Source organism: Varanus komodoensis, unplaced genomic scaffold (assembly GCF_004798865.1).
Source record: "Varanus komodoensis strain SLA01 unplaced genomic scaffold, ASM479886v1 scaffold22, whole genome shotgun sequence".
NCBI classification, from domain to species: Eukaryota; Metazoa; Chordata; class Lepidosauria; order Squamata; family Varanidae; genus Varanus; species Varanus komodoensis.
Window position 1 is genome coordinate 5,592,162 of NW_025335606.1, and position 15,985 is coordinate 5,608,146.

Below are 15,985 nucleotides of genomic sequence, written 5' to 3' on the forward strand. Positions count from 1 at the left end.
AAGGATTTTTCTCCCAAAAGTGGCTTGCAAGTTGAAATGAGCCAGGAATTCTAAAATACTTTGTGCAGAGAAATTGTGACTGGAATGAAAAATAGTCATAAAAATTATTGGGGGTTTGGGGGCTGGTGTAATAGCGTGACTAAATGTAAAAATCCCCTTGCACTTTCATTGGAATTGTTCTTATTAAACCTAATTAGTTTTGCCTCCTTAAAAGGAATTAATAAGTGACTAAGGAAGCTGTGTCCCACTAGGCCCTCTGCCGCTACATGTATTAGATGCAACCCGTCAACCTTCTCCCTGGAGTGGCTCCCTGTGCCCCGGTGTTAATATATAATCGTTTTGGTCATAACGTGCAATTAAAACATTGCTGGGCCTTGTAGAATGAGCCTTTGCCAATCAACCAGCTTCAGTCAGCTGCAGTACTGGGCCGTGCTGGGTGAACGGGTGAGAGCTGCCTATTCATTTTGATCCCGTTAATTAATCCACATACTTTGAATTCTAATTAGCTACATTTCCAGTGGCTGTAGCAGGCAGAAGCGTATATTTCCACATGGAAGCCGTTTGCAATGCACTGAAAAAGATGAGTGGTGCTAGACAGGGCCCGGATGGTGCTTGTGTGAGTCATCACCGAGTGCGAGTCAGTGCCGAGGAAGCGATATGGCGCGGAGTTTCTTGGCTGCACAGAACGATGCGTGATATGGGGAAAGTGGAACGACAGAAGCGCTCCTTCCCTTGACAGTACTAGAATTCAGAGTCACTCAATAGAACTGCTTGGCAGATGGTTTCAACCAGGCAAAAGGAAGTACTTGTTCACCGAATGGCCTGGTCTGGACATCACAACAATCTGCTTTCTTTCAAGCCCTGGATCGATGCGAGTGAACGGGAGCAAGCGAGCGTGCCTGCTCTTGCCACCCAATTACTCCCACTTCACAGAATCATAGAAGAGTAGACCTGGAAGGGGCCATGAAGGCCATCGAGTCCAACCCTCTGTTGTTGCAGGACACCAAGTCACACCATCCCACTCAGAGGGCTGCCCAGTTTCCTCTTGAATAACTCTAGTGTGGGAGAGCCCACCACCTCTCTAGGCAGCTGGTTCCACTGTTGTATTGCTCTGACAGTGAGGAAGCTTTTCCTGATGTCCAGCCTGAATCTGGGTTGTCGCCACTTGAACTGATTATTCCGTGTCCTACACTTTGGAATCAGCAAGAAGAGATCTTGACCTTCCTCTTTGGGACTGCTTTGTGGGAACTTCAAGTGGGAAGCACTAAACACGGGGACACTTGGTTCCTTGCTTCTTTGGGGTGGCTTCTCAACTGGGAATTCTGGGTTGTGGTTTCCAGCTCAAGTGTCTGGCGCCTGGCACTGTCGTTATTTGTTTTTCGGCACCAGGCTAAGACCTTTTTATTTCAACAATATTTTGATAACTTTTAATATTAGCTATATATGTTTTAATCTGCAGCCAGGGTGGATCTGGATTTTATTTGTATTATGTTTTATTCTATTCTTCTTATTTATTTATGTAAGTTGTCCTAAGGCTCTGTGAAAGGACGGCATATAAATATTCTAAATAAATAAATAAAGTGTCCAGAACTCCTGGTTTGGATGCCATGAGAAACACCCCAGGGATGGGACATCCTTGAGTTGTGCTCTGACCTTGGCTTGTTTAGCCCAGCAAAAATGATTGGGCAGCAGAAGGAAGCTCATGGCCAGCAACCTGTGGTTTTAGAACCAACAGCCTGGGCCACCATGATTTCCAGATGGGCCTCTTGCATCATTCCGGTGTGGAATTAACGTGGCAATGGCCACTAGGGGACCCGTCAGTTGCCTAGACGTTAACTGAGCAGCAAGCACTGGGGGGAAGTAGGAGAGAGCAAGGAAGGGCTGCCGACTTCAAGGCCTGCAGGAGGCATCAGGCTGGTCTCCAGCGGGAGGCAGCAAGCCGGTTTAGGCGGATTCTTGGTCTACTTCAATTTTAGTGCAATAGAACCCACCCATAGTCCAGATTCTTATCTGGATTATGGCAGCTATTCAAAAGAAAAACATGTAGTAGGGATGTGTGAGGAATCTCTTTGGAGGTGGGAATCTGTCGGGTTCCCCGGTCTTGGCCCTCTGGTTGCTTTGCCCTGGCCCTGAGTCCGAGATCCTGGTGATCACACCCAGCATTTGTGGGGTAACAGTCTCATGCAACGCCCAAGCAGTTCCCCTGCACTGCACTGAGTGCAGCTGCTGATGGGCGGCTCCCTCTGAGCTAAAGAAGGCTGGTTATGAGGGGCTCCACAGGGATGGAACCCATGTGACCACTAGGAGCTGCTCCCCTGTGGCGAGTGCAAGCGCCACTTGCATGGCTGCAGCTGATGCCGAACAAGGTTGCCAGCTGAGCAACCATTTGCAGGAGTTCTCTCGGCTTGGCTCTCTGTGGAAGACTGGGCTGAGCACAGGAGGAAGCCCGTGGATGCTTGGAGGGATGGACTCCAGTAAGGTTCCTCTCAACCCTAATCTGTTCCTAAGGGTGGGAGAGACTTTCACTTTGTTCATTTTTACAGGAAATAAAATCCATGAAGTCCTCCCTATCTGGCCCAAAAATAACTTGAGTTTTGAACACCCGGGATGTGGGAGGACCTGAAATGGGCAGCTGCATCTGCTCAGGATCAAAACTTCCAGTACGTTGCTCTTTAAACTCAGGGTTTGAATCCCTGGATATAAATCCATGTTCGTGCTGAATTAGGTCTGCCACTTGTTTTTTTACAAGCTTCTCATCTTTAACAGCTGCATGATCAGAAGGTACAGCAAGGGTTTCTTCATCCTAGCAATAAGAGTAGCATCCAGCAGCTGGCACAGTTGACTGGGAATTTTGCTTGGCTCCCTTTTTGTAAGAACATACCAAATGTACAAATTTATTTGTAAAGGGACTGAATGGAACCTGAGATTTAAGCAAAACGTTACATGAAAGAAAGCACGAGTGACTCACCCAGCCATCCCTTCCCACGTGTCCATACCAAAATTAAAAGTGGAAACTCAACAAGGGGACCCAAATCTGAGATGCTCTGAGTGTAACTTGCCAAGAGCTGGCAGTGTGGTGCAATCCACCTGTGCTCCTTTCTCCAGAGTTCTGGGGTGATGACTCGTTCCAACACTAAGATGTCAGGGTGCTGTTCCTATATCCACCTTTCTTCCTGCAGAAATCAGCGCACCTGCATGAACTGCGTGGCAATTCAGTTTGTGGGCTACAAACAGACCACAACTCTTCTTCCACGAAGGGGCAAACGAGGGCCCCCATGCTCCCTTCCCATCCCCCTCGCTCTTCTAACAAGAGGATAATTTGCCTGCAGGCCACAATTTCCCTTCACCCCGAAGTCTTTCTGTGATGGGAACTTCAGGGTTATTTTTGGGAACGGAGAGCAGAGGTCACAAAGTATGAGTCAACACACACATTTTCGGCCTGGCAGCTCAAGCATCAGGGTGGGACACAAAACTGACCAGTGCCTGGACCATCCTCAACTGGGGGCCTACTGGCAACTCCCATTTTCCTTCCTCCAAAGCCCAACCGGAAAGCTTTATCATCCTGTAGTGTCATCTCAGGAACTTGGGGTGGGGGTAGGAAAATGGAGGCTGCTAGCCAACAACCTGGTTTGCCTTCAGCCCCACCAAAGATGGTTTTTCCCATACACTTTTCATGGGGGAAGAGCATGTACAGGACGTTGAAGTACTAGACATTTTTGTTCCCCCAGTCCTTTGAATGCCCTACTAGAATGGATGAACATCAACAGAGAGCCCCTACACCTGGAGAACATGAAAAACTCTATGGGGCTCATCATCTGCGCTGATGATGAGGTCAGTGGATGCACAAGGCAGGTCTAGATAGAAAAAGGGCTTGCTGATCCCAGCATGTTCCACCTGGGCATTTGACCAAGGAGCTCCCTCTCTCGAGACCAAGATTCCAGCCTCAAGAAGTCAGGACATGGGGGTGCTGGGGCAACTTGTGGATCCTCCAGATCCAGCCCCAGCCCCTCCCCAGCCCCAGACTTGGCAACAAGAGCATGCTAGAAAGGCTCCGGGTCTTTTCCAATTAAAGATGCTTCAAAGGAAGACCGAGAAGCAGCAAGGAAACCGTCTCCATCACTGTTCCCACCTGGCTGACCACAGCCCAGCAGGGCTTAAGATGCATGGATGATTCCAATCTCGGAGCCATCCATGATCTGGGAATAGGATGGGTGGCTCATTTTATGCGGGTCTTTGATTGGTATTCTATCAGAAACTGGTGCTCGGTGCAGCTTATACCATTAAAATTGATTGAGGCACTAAAACAACACATTGCAACACAATACGATGTAACGGTTACGGCATTTCTTGGTAATTAAGAATTAAAAACAGCACCTGATTTAACAGGTCAGACGCCCTCGTAAATAGAGCAGTCTTGTACAGAGGAGGGGGGAGGGAGTAACCCCCACGAACCCATGAAGGACTCCTAGTCTGCAATCTTATGTGTGTTTATTCAGGAAAAAGGTTGTGTAATTCTCAGGATACAGCAAGCAACGCAGCTGCCTGGGGCACAGTCAGAGAGGCAGGACTTCTCTCCTGTCCAAACATCCATGGCACCTCACCCTTGACTGGCTGAGCAGTACCAACCGGATTCGTGTGGATGAAGTGTCGCTCTCGTCCCTCAGTCCCGTGGCCTGGAAAGATGGCGGCAGCCGTGCCAGGACACACGGCCATCAGAAAGGGCTCACCAGGGATGATGACTGAAGAGAGTGTGGGGTTGCACCAAGCCAGTGTGGATCCCTCTTTGAACCCGCTGCGGACTCTGAAAAAAGATCTGTCTGTGCCACCCGGCCTTTTAGACTTTTGCTTGGTAAGGGGGCAGTCCTTTGGGGGAGTCCGCATGCTCCCAAAGGCAGAAGTTTATGGACAGCCTATGCTTAAATTGTCAGTTTTCAGAGAGAATCAAAAAGAAGGCAGGGCAGGGCAGGGCAGGGCAGGGGAGGGGGCTCAGGTAGCTGTGGGATACATCATGTGCTGGTCCCTGTGGTCTTCTCCACTCCCTCCCTCCCCACCGCTGTCCCCATCCCCCTTTCCCCTCCCCAAGGACATTGTCTTGACCTTCAGGAGCAGCAGCCTGGTTTCATATGCACCAGCTATAAGGCGACTGGGGAAGAGGGGACCAGACTTCCCAGGCCAAGGTCTAAGCACAGACTCCAACCTCCGACCTGGGATCTGAACTCTCAGGGGCTTCCCGGGGGCATGGGATTTCTCCTAACATTGCGATTTACTTTTTCAAAAAGTATCCGCTCGATCATGTTGTCCTCCTTCTTCCTCGAGAGCCAGCGTTCGCACTGGAACAGGTACAGGTCGTCCGTATTGTCATTCAGGATCTCCACTTTCTCCAGGAACCAGTCCGGCCTTGGCAGGGTGTTGTCATGGCGGATCTTGATTTTGTAGAGCGTGCCGAGATCCACCGCTTGGATTGTGAATATGTCTTCCTGTGGGAGAAGGAATGGAAATAATTATCCTTTCTTTAAGCCCGTGTTTGTTATGAAAACAGACACAAAGGCATCCCAGCTTAGATCCAGAGTATGTGAGTGCAGGCATTTCCGTATGAGCACTGGATTTTCTGTTCCAGTGATTCAGCCTCTTGCAGTGCAAAGGCCCCTGACTCTTGTATTTTTTTATGTGTGTAGTGCATGTGTGTAGGCTGCAGAGAATCTCTCACTACAGAGAAATGATGTTGCAGTTGTGTAGACAGCTGCATGAGTCACGCGTCAGGGGAAACGTTTTCTGAAAGGATTAAAAGGGAGGAAAAGAGTCAAAGAGTGTTCAGGGTGGAGTCACATCACAAATGCAAGCATCACATCTACACTGGGAAAGAGCGCACAACCATCACGGCAGAACTTTGGTTTGGTCAGCCATGAGGGGCCATGCGTTTGAGGAAATTGTGGCGAGCTGGGAGCTCATATGTTCTGTAAGGGAGTCATGTCCTGCCCACCATGTTTATCTCGACATTGCTTTCAATCTTTCCTACATACTAAATCCAGTTCCAACACTAATGGGTGTACACACTGATTAATTGCCATTATGGCAGCCTGAAGAAAGCAAACTGGTGAATGAAGGCCTTTGCCAGGCTGCAGCTTTATTATTATTATTATTATTATTATTATTATTATTATTATTATTATTATTACATTTCTATGCTGCCCCTTGCCGAAGCCTCAAACGCTATCGCTGCATTCAATGTTTCTTGGTTCCTTTTTTACATCCCGCCTTTCCTGCAAGGAGCCCCTGTTGACACACTTAATCTTCCTTCTCACCGCTCAAACATCACAGCGACCCTGTAAGGCAAGCCAGCCCGAGAAGCCAAAACTGGTCCAAAGCCATCCCATCAGCTTCGTGGCTGAGGGAGGGCCTGAACCCAGATTTCTAGAGCACCAGTCCAGTCTTCTAAACGCAACCACCAACTGGATCTCCAGAGCCAATTCAGCCAATCCTGCAAAAGTCCAGTAGCACATGTGGTCCTTTGATAGGGAGAAACTCCACCCCTTTCATTGCACTGAACCATGTCATTGTCTGAAGCACTTAAATTCACTCCAATGGATTTATTTATTTATTTATTCATTTATTTATTAAAAGCTTTTCTGTCCTGTCCCCTACAGAACATCTTGGGATGGCTTACAATAAATAAATAGAATAGAACATCCCCATAGCATCCAACCATTAATATACTAAAACTCCAATTAAAATCAATTAGACATTAAAATAACGGGGAAATAAAAAAAGGTTTTTGCCTAATAATAATAGTGCCCATCTCTTACACTGGGGAAGACACGGGACAGTTCCAAAAGTGGCATCTCTCCTGTTGAAGGAGCATCTCAGCTGCGCCAGCACATGTGAGATCATACCCCTGTTGGGCGCCAGACACGTCTTCAGCTTCCTAGTCAATATGTCTGAGATGCTGAAGACGGTTGGAACAAACCATTGGAAGGCTGTTTTGCAGCCATCTGGTGAACTCTTGCTTAAATAAACAATTGATGCTGGTAGAATTGAACAACCACAGATGCTTTAAGGGATGTAGATTGCCTTTTGATGGCACTGGAAATTGATTTGTTTTTGGGTACTGGAATTAGTCATATCTCCAGTAAAACATCCTTTTAGGAGTGCATCTATTTTTCTTGGTATGAACTGCTGAATGGCTTTTATAGCGGCTTTTCACTAATTGCTCTATTACTTTCATAAATGGAAGAAAAATCAACCACAGTGTGGGTCTATATGGAGTGCACACACAGATGATTAATCTAGGACAGGGGTGTGCAAAGCTTTGGGGATGGGGTCCAATTTCTGCCCCCAGAATCCAGTCTCCCCTACCCTCCAAAATCACAAAAACTGGAAGTGAGAAAAAAGTCACATTCTACTTAAAAAAAAAAACACCACATGGAACCACCTGCTTGGTTCTAACCAGAGTGCTTCAGCTATGAGGTGGTTTAGAGAACAACAACAACCACAACCAATAAATCTGATTTTTCTTTCTGCTGCTCATCACCAAAATTTAGCAGCGATTCAGCAATGGAGATTTGGGAGCAGCATCGACTGCAAAATACAACGGAGCTGCTTGCATGAGTTTCAGAGAACGAAGTTCAAACAATACCAGCCACACAGCGGCTATTCCTGAGCAGTTGTTTCCACACGGCTCCGATGTTGTACAGGATGAAGAGAGCCGGTGGGAGAACCACTGGAAGTGGGCGTTCCCCATGCCATTCCTTGGGTGCCCTTGCTTCTCATCAACGCTGGTGCATGAAGACGGGTAGCATTGACATGAGAAGCAAATAATATTAATAATAATAATAATAATAGCAATATATTGCTATTTTTTGTATTTTAACTTTATGTTGTGAGCCGCCCCAAGGCTTCGGCGAATGGGGCGGCATAGAAATGTTTTAATAAATAAATAAATAAATAAATAAATAAATAAATAAAGCGGGCTAATGTTCTCCTTTCCCATCACACTTGCTGACTGATCCCCACGCACCTTGAAGGGGTCTCCATATAGTATATTTCCTTTCCCTTCCGACATCTAGCATCTTTCTTTTCACCGGTCATGGTAATGTGACAAGATGCTTTATACTGGGTCAGTGCACAGTTCCAACTGGCCCAGGGCTTCAAAGAAGGGACCTCCCAGTTTTATCTGGAGCCAGAAGTTGAACCTCCGACTTGCTGCATGCAACGCCTCTGGCCACCCAGGGACCTACAGCTCTTGCCATTTGGACAAACGTGGCAGCAGCTCCCTGCTTCCTCCTTTCAAGGGAGTCATCATCTACTGGGGTACCCCGTTCAGTACTGACTACACCACCCTTCCCCAAGCAGTTGTCCTGCAGAAGTTTTGGGCTTCACTTCCATTGGTCTCCCGCCACCACGGGGAATTGCCCCTGTGGTCCAACTCCTTTGGAATGTAGCTGGCAGGGTTGGCTGATGCACAGACTGCACCAGGGACGGTGGACCTCCCAGCACTGTTGGCTATGCTGGCCAGGGTTGATGGGAGTTGCAGTCCAGGAACAACTAGAGGGCTTCAATTTCCTCAGATGGGCTCTACCCACTGCCAGTGGTGGGCAGCAGGTCTTCTGGCTCTGAGACAGGGCTCTTTCCCACTTCGGTTGGGCATGGCAAGAGCTAAACCAGGGACTGTTCATGTGTGAACCTCGTGCGCGCTCAGTGGATTTCAGATCTGTCACCATGCAGCAGTGGCATCTGACTCCTACGTTTTGCCCATGTTCTACTATGAAACGGCACGCTCTCAACTTATCACACAGGACTAGAGGCAAACACCAAGTGAAAAAGGATACTCGGTCTTGACAGTACCTGTCCTCTTTCAAACTTGTTGGTGCTAGTCTCAGATTTGCTGAGCTTTCTCTCCCCAGTATCTCCCAGGTCTCCATAGATGATCAAGAACACATTGGCATCCGTCCCAGCACCGTAAACATCACCAGTGAAAACCGAAATCTTGTATGTATGAACTATGCAAGGGAAAAAAGAACCCCGTAAAAGATGATTTTAGAATGGTGGCATCCATTGCAAGAGGAGCTTTCTTTAGAGACTTTTTTTGTTTTACAATCAGGGACGGGGAACCGAGAGGCCATGGGTCAAATTCCAGGCTTCTCAGTCCAGATGTGCAAATCCTTCCTGGGATTTCCATGCCTCCTCACCAGCCCTGCTCAGGGTTTTTTAGCTACAGAGATACTGAACCTTAGAACAACGGGCCAACTTCAGGCCCACTAGAATCCTGATATCCAACCCTCCAGGACAATGATGATGAACCTTTTCGAGACCGAGTGCCCATGCAACCCAAAAGCCACTTATTTATTGCAAAGTGCCAACACTGCAATAAAACCTGAATACTGAGGTTTTAGTTTAGAAAAAAACAACTCACAGCCAGTCCAAGCAAATCTATCTATCTATCTATCTATCTATCTATCTATCTATCTATCTATCTATCCCTGGCAGTGCACTGACCGGCCATGTGAAAGCTTGGACGAGTCATGGTCAAGGAGTCACGGCTCGTGACATCATTGCCTGGCGCTGTTGCTCCTTTCCGAGCATGCGCATGGCCCCCATGTGCGCTGTTATCCGATGCTCGGCTGCTGGGCTGATGCCAGGGTGACTAGGCTTGCGTGCCAACAGAGAAGGCTCTGTGTACCTGCTGCGGCACGCGTGCCATAGGTTCACCACCACTGCTCTAGGATCATGCCCTCCTTTCCCTGGCTGAAACCAGTTTTCCTCAGCCACCCACTGTGGTTTCCTAGCTGTTGAGGGGTTTTTTTTCCACACCCAAAAATCTTGGAATGCCTCTTCTAAGGCTGAGAACTGGCAGAGCATAAGAGCATGGAGATCAGATATCCTGGTATTTTTGGCATTTTGGCTGCACGCTTTTTGCATTTGGTACTAATCAGGCATGTCTACAAAATGGAATTCAGCCCTTAGTCTGAAAACGGTTCAGCACCTCTGATTCTCTCCATCCTGCTCTATTCCCCCAAGTTCTTGCTGTTGTTATTTAATAATCATTTCTATACTGCCCCACCAATGAAGCTGTTTGGGAAGTTTATACTGCTGGAATGCAGAGCTTGGCAAGTTTCCACTCAAGCCATGTGGATCTCAACAGAGTTGCAGCTGGATAGGAAAATGCCTTCATCACCCTGATTTAAATGGTAGCTTGAAATGAAGATTGAAGAAACAACTATCATTTTTCTGGCCTGGTAATGTAACCGGCACTCCTACGAGTCCCTTGGTCGGCAAGTAGATCAAACCGGTCAGTCCTAGAGGAGATCGACCCTGGCTGCTCTTTAGAAGGCCAGATCCTGAAGATGAAGCTCAAATACTTTGGCCACCTAATGAGAAGGAAGGACTCCCTGGAGAAGAGCCTGATGCTGGGAACAATAGACAGCAAAAGAAGAAGGGGACGGCAGAGGATGAGGTGGCTGGATGGAGTCACTGAAGCAGTCGGTGTGAGCTTAGGAGGACTCCAGGGGATGGTGGAAGACAGGAAGGCCTGGAGAATGTTGTCCATGGGGTCACGATGGGTCGGACACAACTGCGCGACTAACAACAACAAAGTAACTGGCAACCGCTGTCCAAGGCCTCAGAAAGGTGCTTCCCCACTGGGTGTTCTGAGGGCCAGATCAGCCATTCCTTTAAACCTGTGCCGAGCAGCTACAGCATCCTCCTTTTTCCTCCATGGTAGCCTGTTCTGACACCAGAGAAGAGATCCGGAGCCTGGCATGGGGACGGGGGCAGGAGGCTTTTGAGATGCAGCTTGGGCCCCCTGAATCTCTAATGTCTATGCGGGATCACATGCAAAAGGAAAAGGTGTGGCCTTAAGAGGCCCTTTTGTTCTGGGATGCCGAACCACTTCCAGCCCGAAAATTGAATCCCATTTGGGAGAAGCTCTCAAGGTCTGCATTCCTGTAGTGGCCGGGACACTAGAGGCAGGGACCAAGTCACAAGGGGTAGGCCATAAATGCAAAAGAAAAGAAACCTACCCGGCATGTTTTAGCTTAAAAATGTGCCATTTCTGTAAAGCTTTCAGGCTTTTAGCAAAGGGGAAATGGCACAGAAGCCGGGAATCCACCAAGCCCTTGCTGGTCAAAGGTAAAGGGAGGTGGCCATACGGCAACCTGGGATGGCAGGATTTTGGCCCCTGGACCTGACGTTGTGCACCTCTGCTTTACCTGAAGGCACAGGGGATTGAAGTGGAAGCATTCTGGATGCAAGCCGGCTTTCCTTTGCATACGTAGACATGTTTAAAAGAACATCCAGTGTAGAGCAGAGGAGTAACAGATTCTCTGTGGAGGAAGGAAGGAAGGACTGGAGAACCCTGAAGGCTGCCCTGTTCCCTGACTGCCCCAGTCCCCTCCCTCTGACATCCTTCATAACCTTCCTCCTACCCAGCTTTGGAGTCACAGCCAGTGTGTTTTTTTTCTGACTGGAGCGCAGAAGAGGGAGATTTGGAGCATGGAGTCTCTGCCCCAAGGTTAGAGCTCTGTCTTGCTTTTTGGATCTGGGAATACAGATTATCCTCTTCCCTCTGCCCAGATGATGTCTAGGAGTTGTAGGGTCACTCTCAAAGAACAACCCATAGTTCTTCATTGCTGATTTCTTGGAACCCATTTGCATTTTGGAAAGAATGGGCTTGTAAGCTGTGAAGGTTTCGCTGGGGAAATGCTCAGCTCGATGGACCAGTCATGTGTCCGCCGCTTTCCTTCAGTGCTGCCCAAATCGCACTGATGTCCCTCAAGTGCAATGAACGAAGCCCACACAGAATGAATTTAAAAGTCTACCTCCTTCTTACCGTTATTATTTAAAGGGCTGACTTGAAATAAATAAGATGAACCATAACGTAAAATTAACTACTCTGAAATGAGCACTTGAGGGGAAGCATGCAAAATCATCTATGAATATTAGGAAATATTATCTATCTCAGGAATGTTTGATTCAGCTTTAATACAGCCTAGAAGCACTTGTTTATGCTATGGTGCGTCCAGAAATGATAAGCCCATTATATATGCAGCCTTTTCTTTATTTTCAGGATTGAGGGGTTGAGCTGGACCTGAAGAGCTTTTTCATTCAACACATGGCTGAGGTCTGGTCCACACATGCTGCAGAATGAGATGGGAAGGAAGTGGTCGAGTCCCAACTAAAAGGACTCAGTCACACCAGACTGTCAGCAGGGGAATCACGTGACTGCCACAATGCAACAATGGCCTACATGCAACGGAAGCGCCTGCCTGGGCCACCTCCCATCCCCGCCCTGTTGTCTCCCTTACGCTGACTTTCTGGACCACAAAGGCCATGTTGCTGGGGCCTGTGACCTCCTTCTCCGCAAAGACCCATCCTCTCAGGTGCAAGCAGGAATGCAGGCACATCGCAGATACAGAAGGAGCACAGCCACTAAAGGGATGTGCCAGAAAATTTCTGACAGGAGGTGCTCTTGCTTTTTATAAGGAGGAAGTTCTAATAATAATTACCTGATGGTTAAACACCAGACCCTTCTGCAGCCAGAAGTTGCACAATGTGTGCCACTGTGTCCGGATTCTGCCATCTCCTTCTGCTTAATGAGAGGACCAGTCCTGAGCATACACTCGGGGGGCTGTTACAGCTGGTCCCCAATCCCTGAGGGGCATGTCTACAAACCAGGAGAAGAAGCCCGGTGCCTCTGTCATGGGAAAGACTGGAAGGCCACTGTGAGCACGGGGAGACAGGGGGTACAGCTGTTCTTCCTCCTCGCCTCTGGACCTCCTCTGCATGGTCATTTTGGTTCTTCTCTCATCTTCACTGGGGTCTGAGTTTGTCTAAGGCTCAAAAGTGCCTGAGGATGTAAGCTTCCCATGAGAAGCCAGTTAATCAGTTTTGTTTTCAGGTAGTTTGGGCACCATCTGAAGGTCAGCCAAGACCCAAGAAGGTGACTCCAGCATGCACTTGCTGCAATTTAGTTGCTTTAGTTACAGGTGAGTTTGAACCGTACCACCTGGGGACTAGGTTACTTTGGGCTGTCCCTCAGCCAGGTGGAAAGCATTCTATATTACCAGAGAAGCCTGCCAAGACTGAGGGAAGAGGAATGTCCAAGATGTATATGCAGCTATCTTTTAAGATTCCTTCCCAGTGAGTTATGTGGAGAACATATTCTTCTGATATTCCTCTATAAGTACCTGGAAGGCTGTCACAAAGAGGAAGGTCAAGATCTCTTCTTGCTGATGCCAGAGTGTAGGACATGGAATAATCAGTTCAAGTTGCGACAAACCAGATTCAGGCTGGGCATCAGGAAAAGCTTCCTCACTGTCAGAGCAATAGGACAGTGGAAGCAGCTGCCTGGAGAGGTGGTTGGCTCTCCCACACTGGAGACATTCAGGAAGAAACTGGACAGCCCTCTGAGTGGGATGGTGTAACATGGTGTCCTGCAATAGCAGAGGGTTGGACCCGATGGCCTTCATGGCCCCTTCTAACTCTACTATTCTATGATTCTTGACTAATTTAATGAGACCAGGTGTGATTTTGGTAACCCCCCCCCCCAAAATAAACTCTTTATAAGGCAGAGAGTCTTCCTAAGAGCAGAACCTCACTTCAGTCTTCACTGCAGAAGGTGCAGTGTGCTGGCCAGGAACACATCTATGGTGGTTTCTTTGAGAGGTTCCAAGCACTAGAAAGGGTGTGAAATTGTGCTCTGCCTAGTCTGCTGTCAAAGCTCTTTCATCTTTACCTGCAAATATGGAGTTGTCTCTGCATCCCCAGAAAGAACCACTGCCATGGGCAGGACACCCTCCCCTTCTTCTGGACTACAACTCCCATTATAACTATTATTGCTATTACACATTTTATCCTACTCCCCCCCTCCCCTGTAAGGAACCCAGAATGGCTCACACAATCCTCCTCCTCCTCCTCTCCATTTCATCTTCACTACAACCCTGTGAGGTAGGTCAAGGCTGTGACCCTCACGGCCGAGCGGAGACTAGAACCCAGAGCACCTGATTGTGACTACACCACACTAGCTCTCCAGGTAACCCCTGACCGTTGGTCATGTTGAGTGGGGCTTATGGGAGCTGTAGTCCAAAACCTCCGGATGGCACCTAGTGACCACCCCTGCTGTAGAAACTACAGCTATCTTAGGAACCTTTTGAAGGGGGAGTTGCATAAATCAAATAAATGGACATTTATAGTTGTTTCAATGCACGTGTCTCCAAATGCCTTCACATTTTTGCACATGGCCTGACCGTTAGGTACAAGGTCCAATCCAGGTGCTAGTCTGGGCCTTTCAAACCTGAAATGGTTCTGGACCAGATGAATGGACGGCCCGTCCGCACCTGTGTGGGCCAGCACAGCTGGGGAGTACCAGACACGGGGCTTCCCCAGTGGACAAGGATTCCCTCCCCTCCATCACTGCTAGCTTTTGGAAAATAGTTGCAACACTTCCTTAAAAGCCTCGTCTATCCCACTCTGCATTTGGAGCCGTTGCCACTTTCCCTGCCACAGGCGTATGCCATTAGGCATATCAATCCTTTTTGAAATTTGGGAAGCTACCTTGCAAGGGCTGTGTGCAGAAGCAGTGTTGAGGACGGTCCCATAGGGCTGAAGCCCTAGACTTCCGGGACGCTAAGCATTTTCTCCACATATGTCCCCTGCCCCTTCCACCTGAAATTCTTCTGAAATCCCTTTCCTGTGTCCACACACCCTTTTATAACTAGGCACGTCCCTGGGAGATAGGATCCTTTAAAGGCTGATACAGAAAGATGGTACAAATATGCAAATCAACATGTGCCAATTTGGGTGGGGGTTTTGTTTTTGTTTTGGTCCTGGGAGCCTGAGCCCTGGATGTTTTTGGTACTTAATACCATCCATGCCCCTGTGCCCTGAAAGACAGGGCAAAAATCTCCAGTAATTCAATCTTTGTTGCAGTGGAGGAATTCAGACCACTCAGAATTCCAGGTTCAGTTCTCTTCATCTCACTTACCAAGGATGGACAGAATTCCTGTTATGGCCTTTTGAACCTGACCTGGAGCTGGGCACGAGGCATGGGTTTGGATGGAACATTGATCTGAATCCTTACAGGGCAGAAACACTTCCGAGCTTCATGTACGCAAGGCAGAGACATTTGCAATCTGACGTACTTTCCAGTGGGTCATCGATCTCCTCGTTGATCTGCTTCAGTGTCCCGTCCTTCATGAGCTTTTCTGTAAACACGCAGGATGGAACCAGCTCCCTCATGATCTCGCCATCGTCTTCCGATTTGGCCAGCCACTTCTCACATGGAAAGGTAGTTTTCTCAGAACCCTAATGTGGCAACAGAGAAGGACAGCCACCTTTACAAGTAACATAGAAACATATTTATTTAAAACACTTTTATGCCGCCCCCATCGCAACAAAGTCTCAGGGCGGCTTACAAACAAAACCAAAGTTATACAATAAAAATATTAAAACATAGAAACAGAGCGAGTCAGAAGGGGTCTCCCGGGCCATCTAGTCTGACCCCCGGCTCCACCCGGCTCCGCTCACGACATGCCCGCCATGTGAATGTCTAGCCTATCCTTGAACACCCTCACCGATGGGGCCTCAACCACCTCTCGTGGAAGCCCATTGCACACCCTTGGGGTCCTGACTGTCAGGAAGTGCTTCCTGGCATCCAAATGGAACCTTGGCTCCCTGAGCTTTGCTCCGTTGGAGCGCCTTCTGCCTTCCTCTGCAGGGGAGAACAGGTCTCTACCCATCTCCATGTGACATCCCCTCACATACCTGTATGTCGCCAACATATCCCCTCTGAGTCTCCTCTTCTCCAGGCTGAAGAGACCCAGTTCCCCCAGTCTCGCCTCATATGGCATCCCCTGCAAACCGGCCACCAACCTTGTGGCCCTACGCTGCACTGACTCCAACCTGGCTATATCCTTTCTGTAATGAGGGGCCCAAAGAATGACACATGCAAACAAGAGGTCAGCAACCAGATCTGAACGACTCCTAAAATTCA

General features: G+C 48.4%; 1 protein-coding gene across 10 annotated transcripts in view; it reads right to left on the reverse strand.

Moving 5' to 3' along the window:
• Positions 1-15,985, reverse strand: part of LOXHD1 (lipoxygenase homology PLAT domains 1) — a 191,111-nt gene that overhangs the window by 60,844 nt on the left and 114,282 nt on the right. For all 10 annotated transcript variants that reach the window (XM_044431528.1, XM_044431523.1, XM_044431530.1 and 7 more), the window contains 3 exons: positions 15,135-15,297; positions 8,842-8,996; positions 5,268-5,477 (listed from right to left, as the gene is read on the reverse strand). In XM_044431528.1, coding sequence (XP_044287463.1) covers positions 5,268-5,477; positions 8,842-8,996; positions 15,135-15,297 — 528 coding nt within the window. The remainder of the gene's footprint in view (positions 1-5,267; positions 5,478-8,841; positions 8,997-15,134; positions 15,298-15,985) is intronic.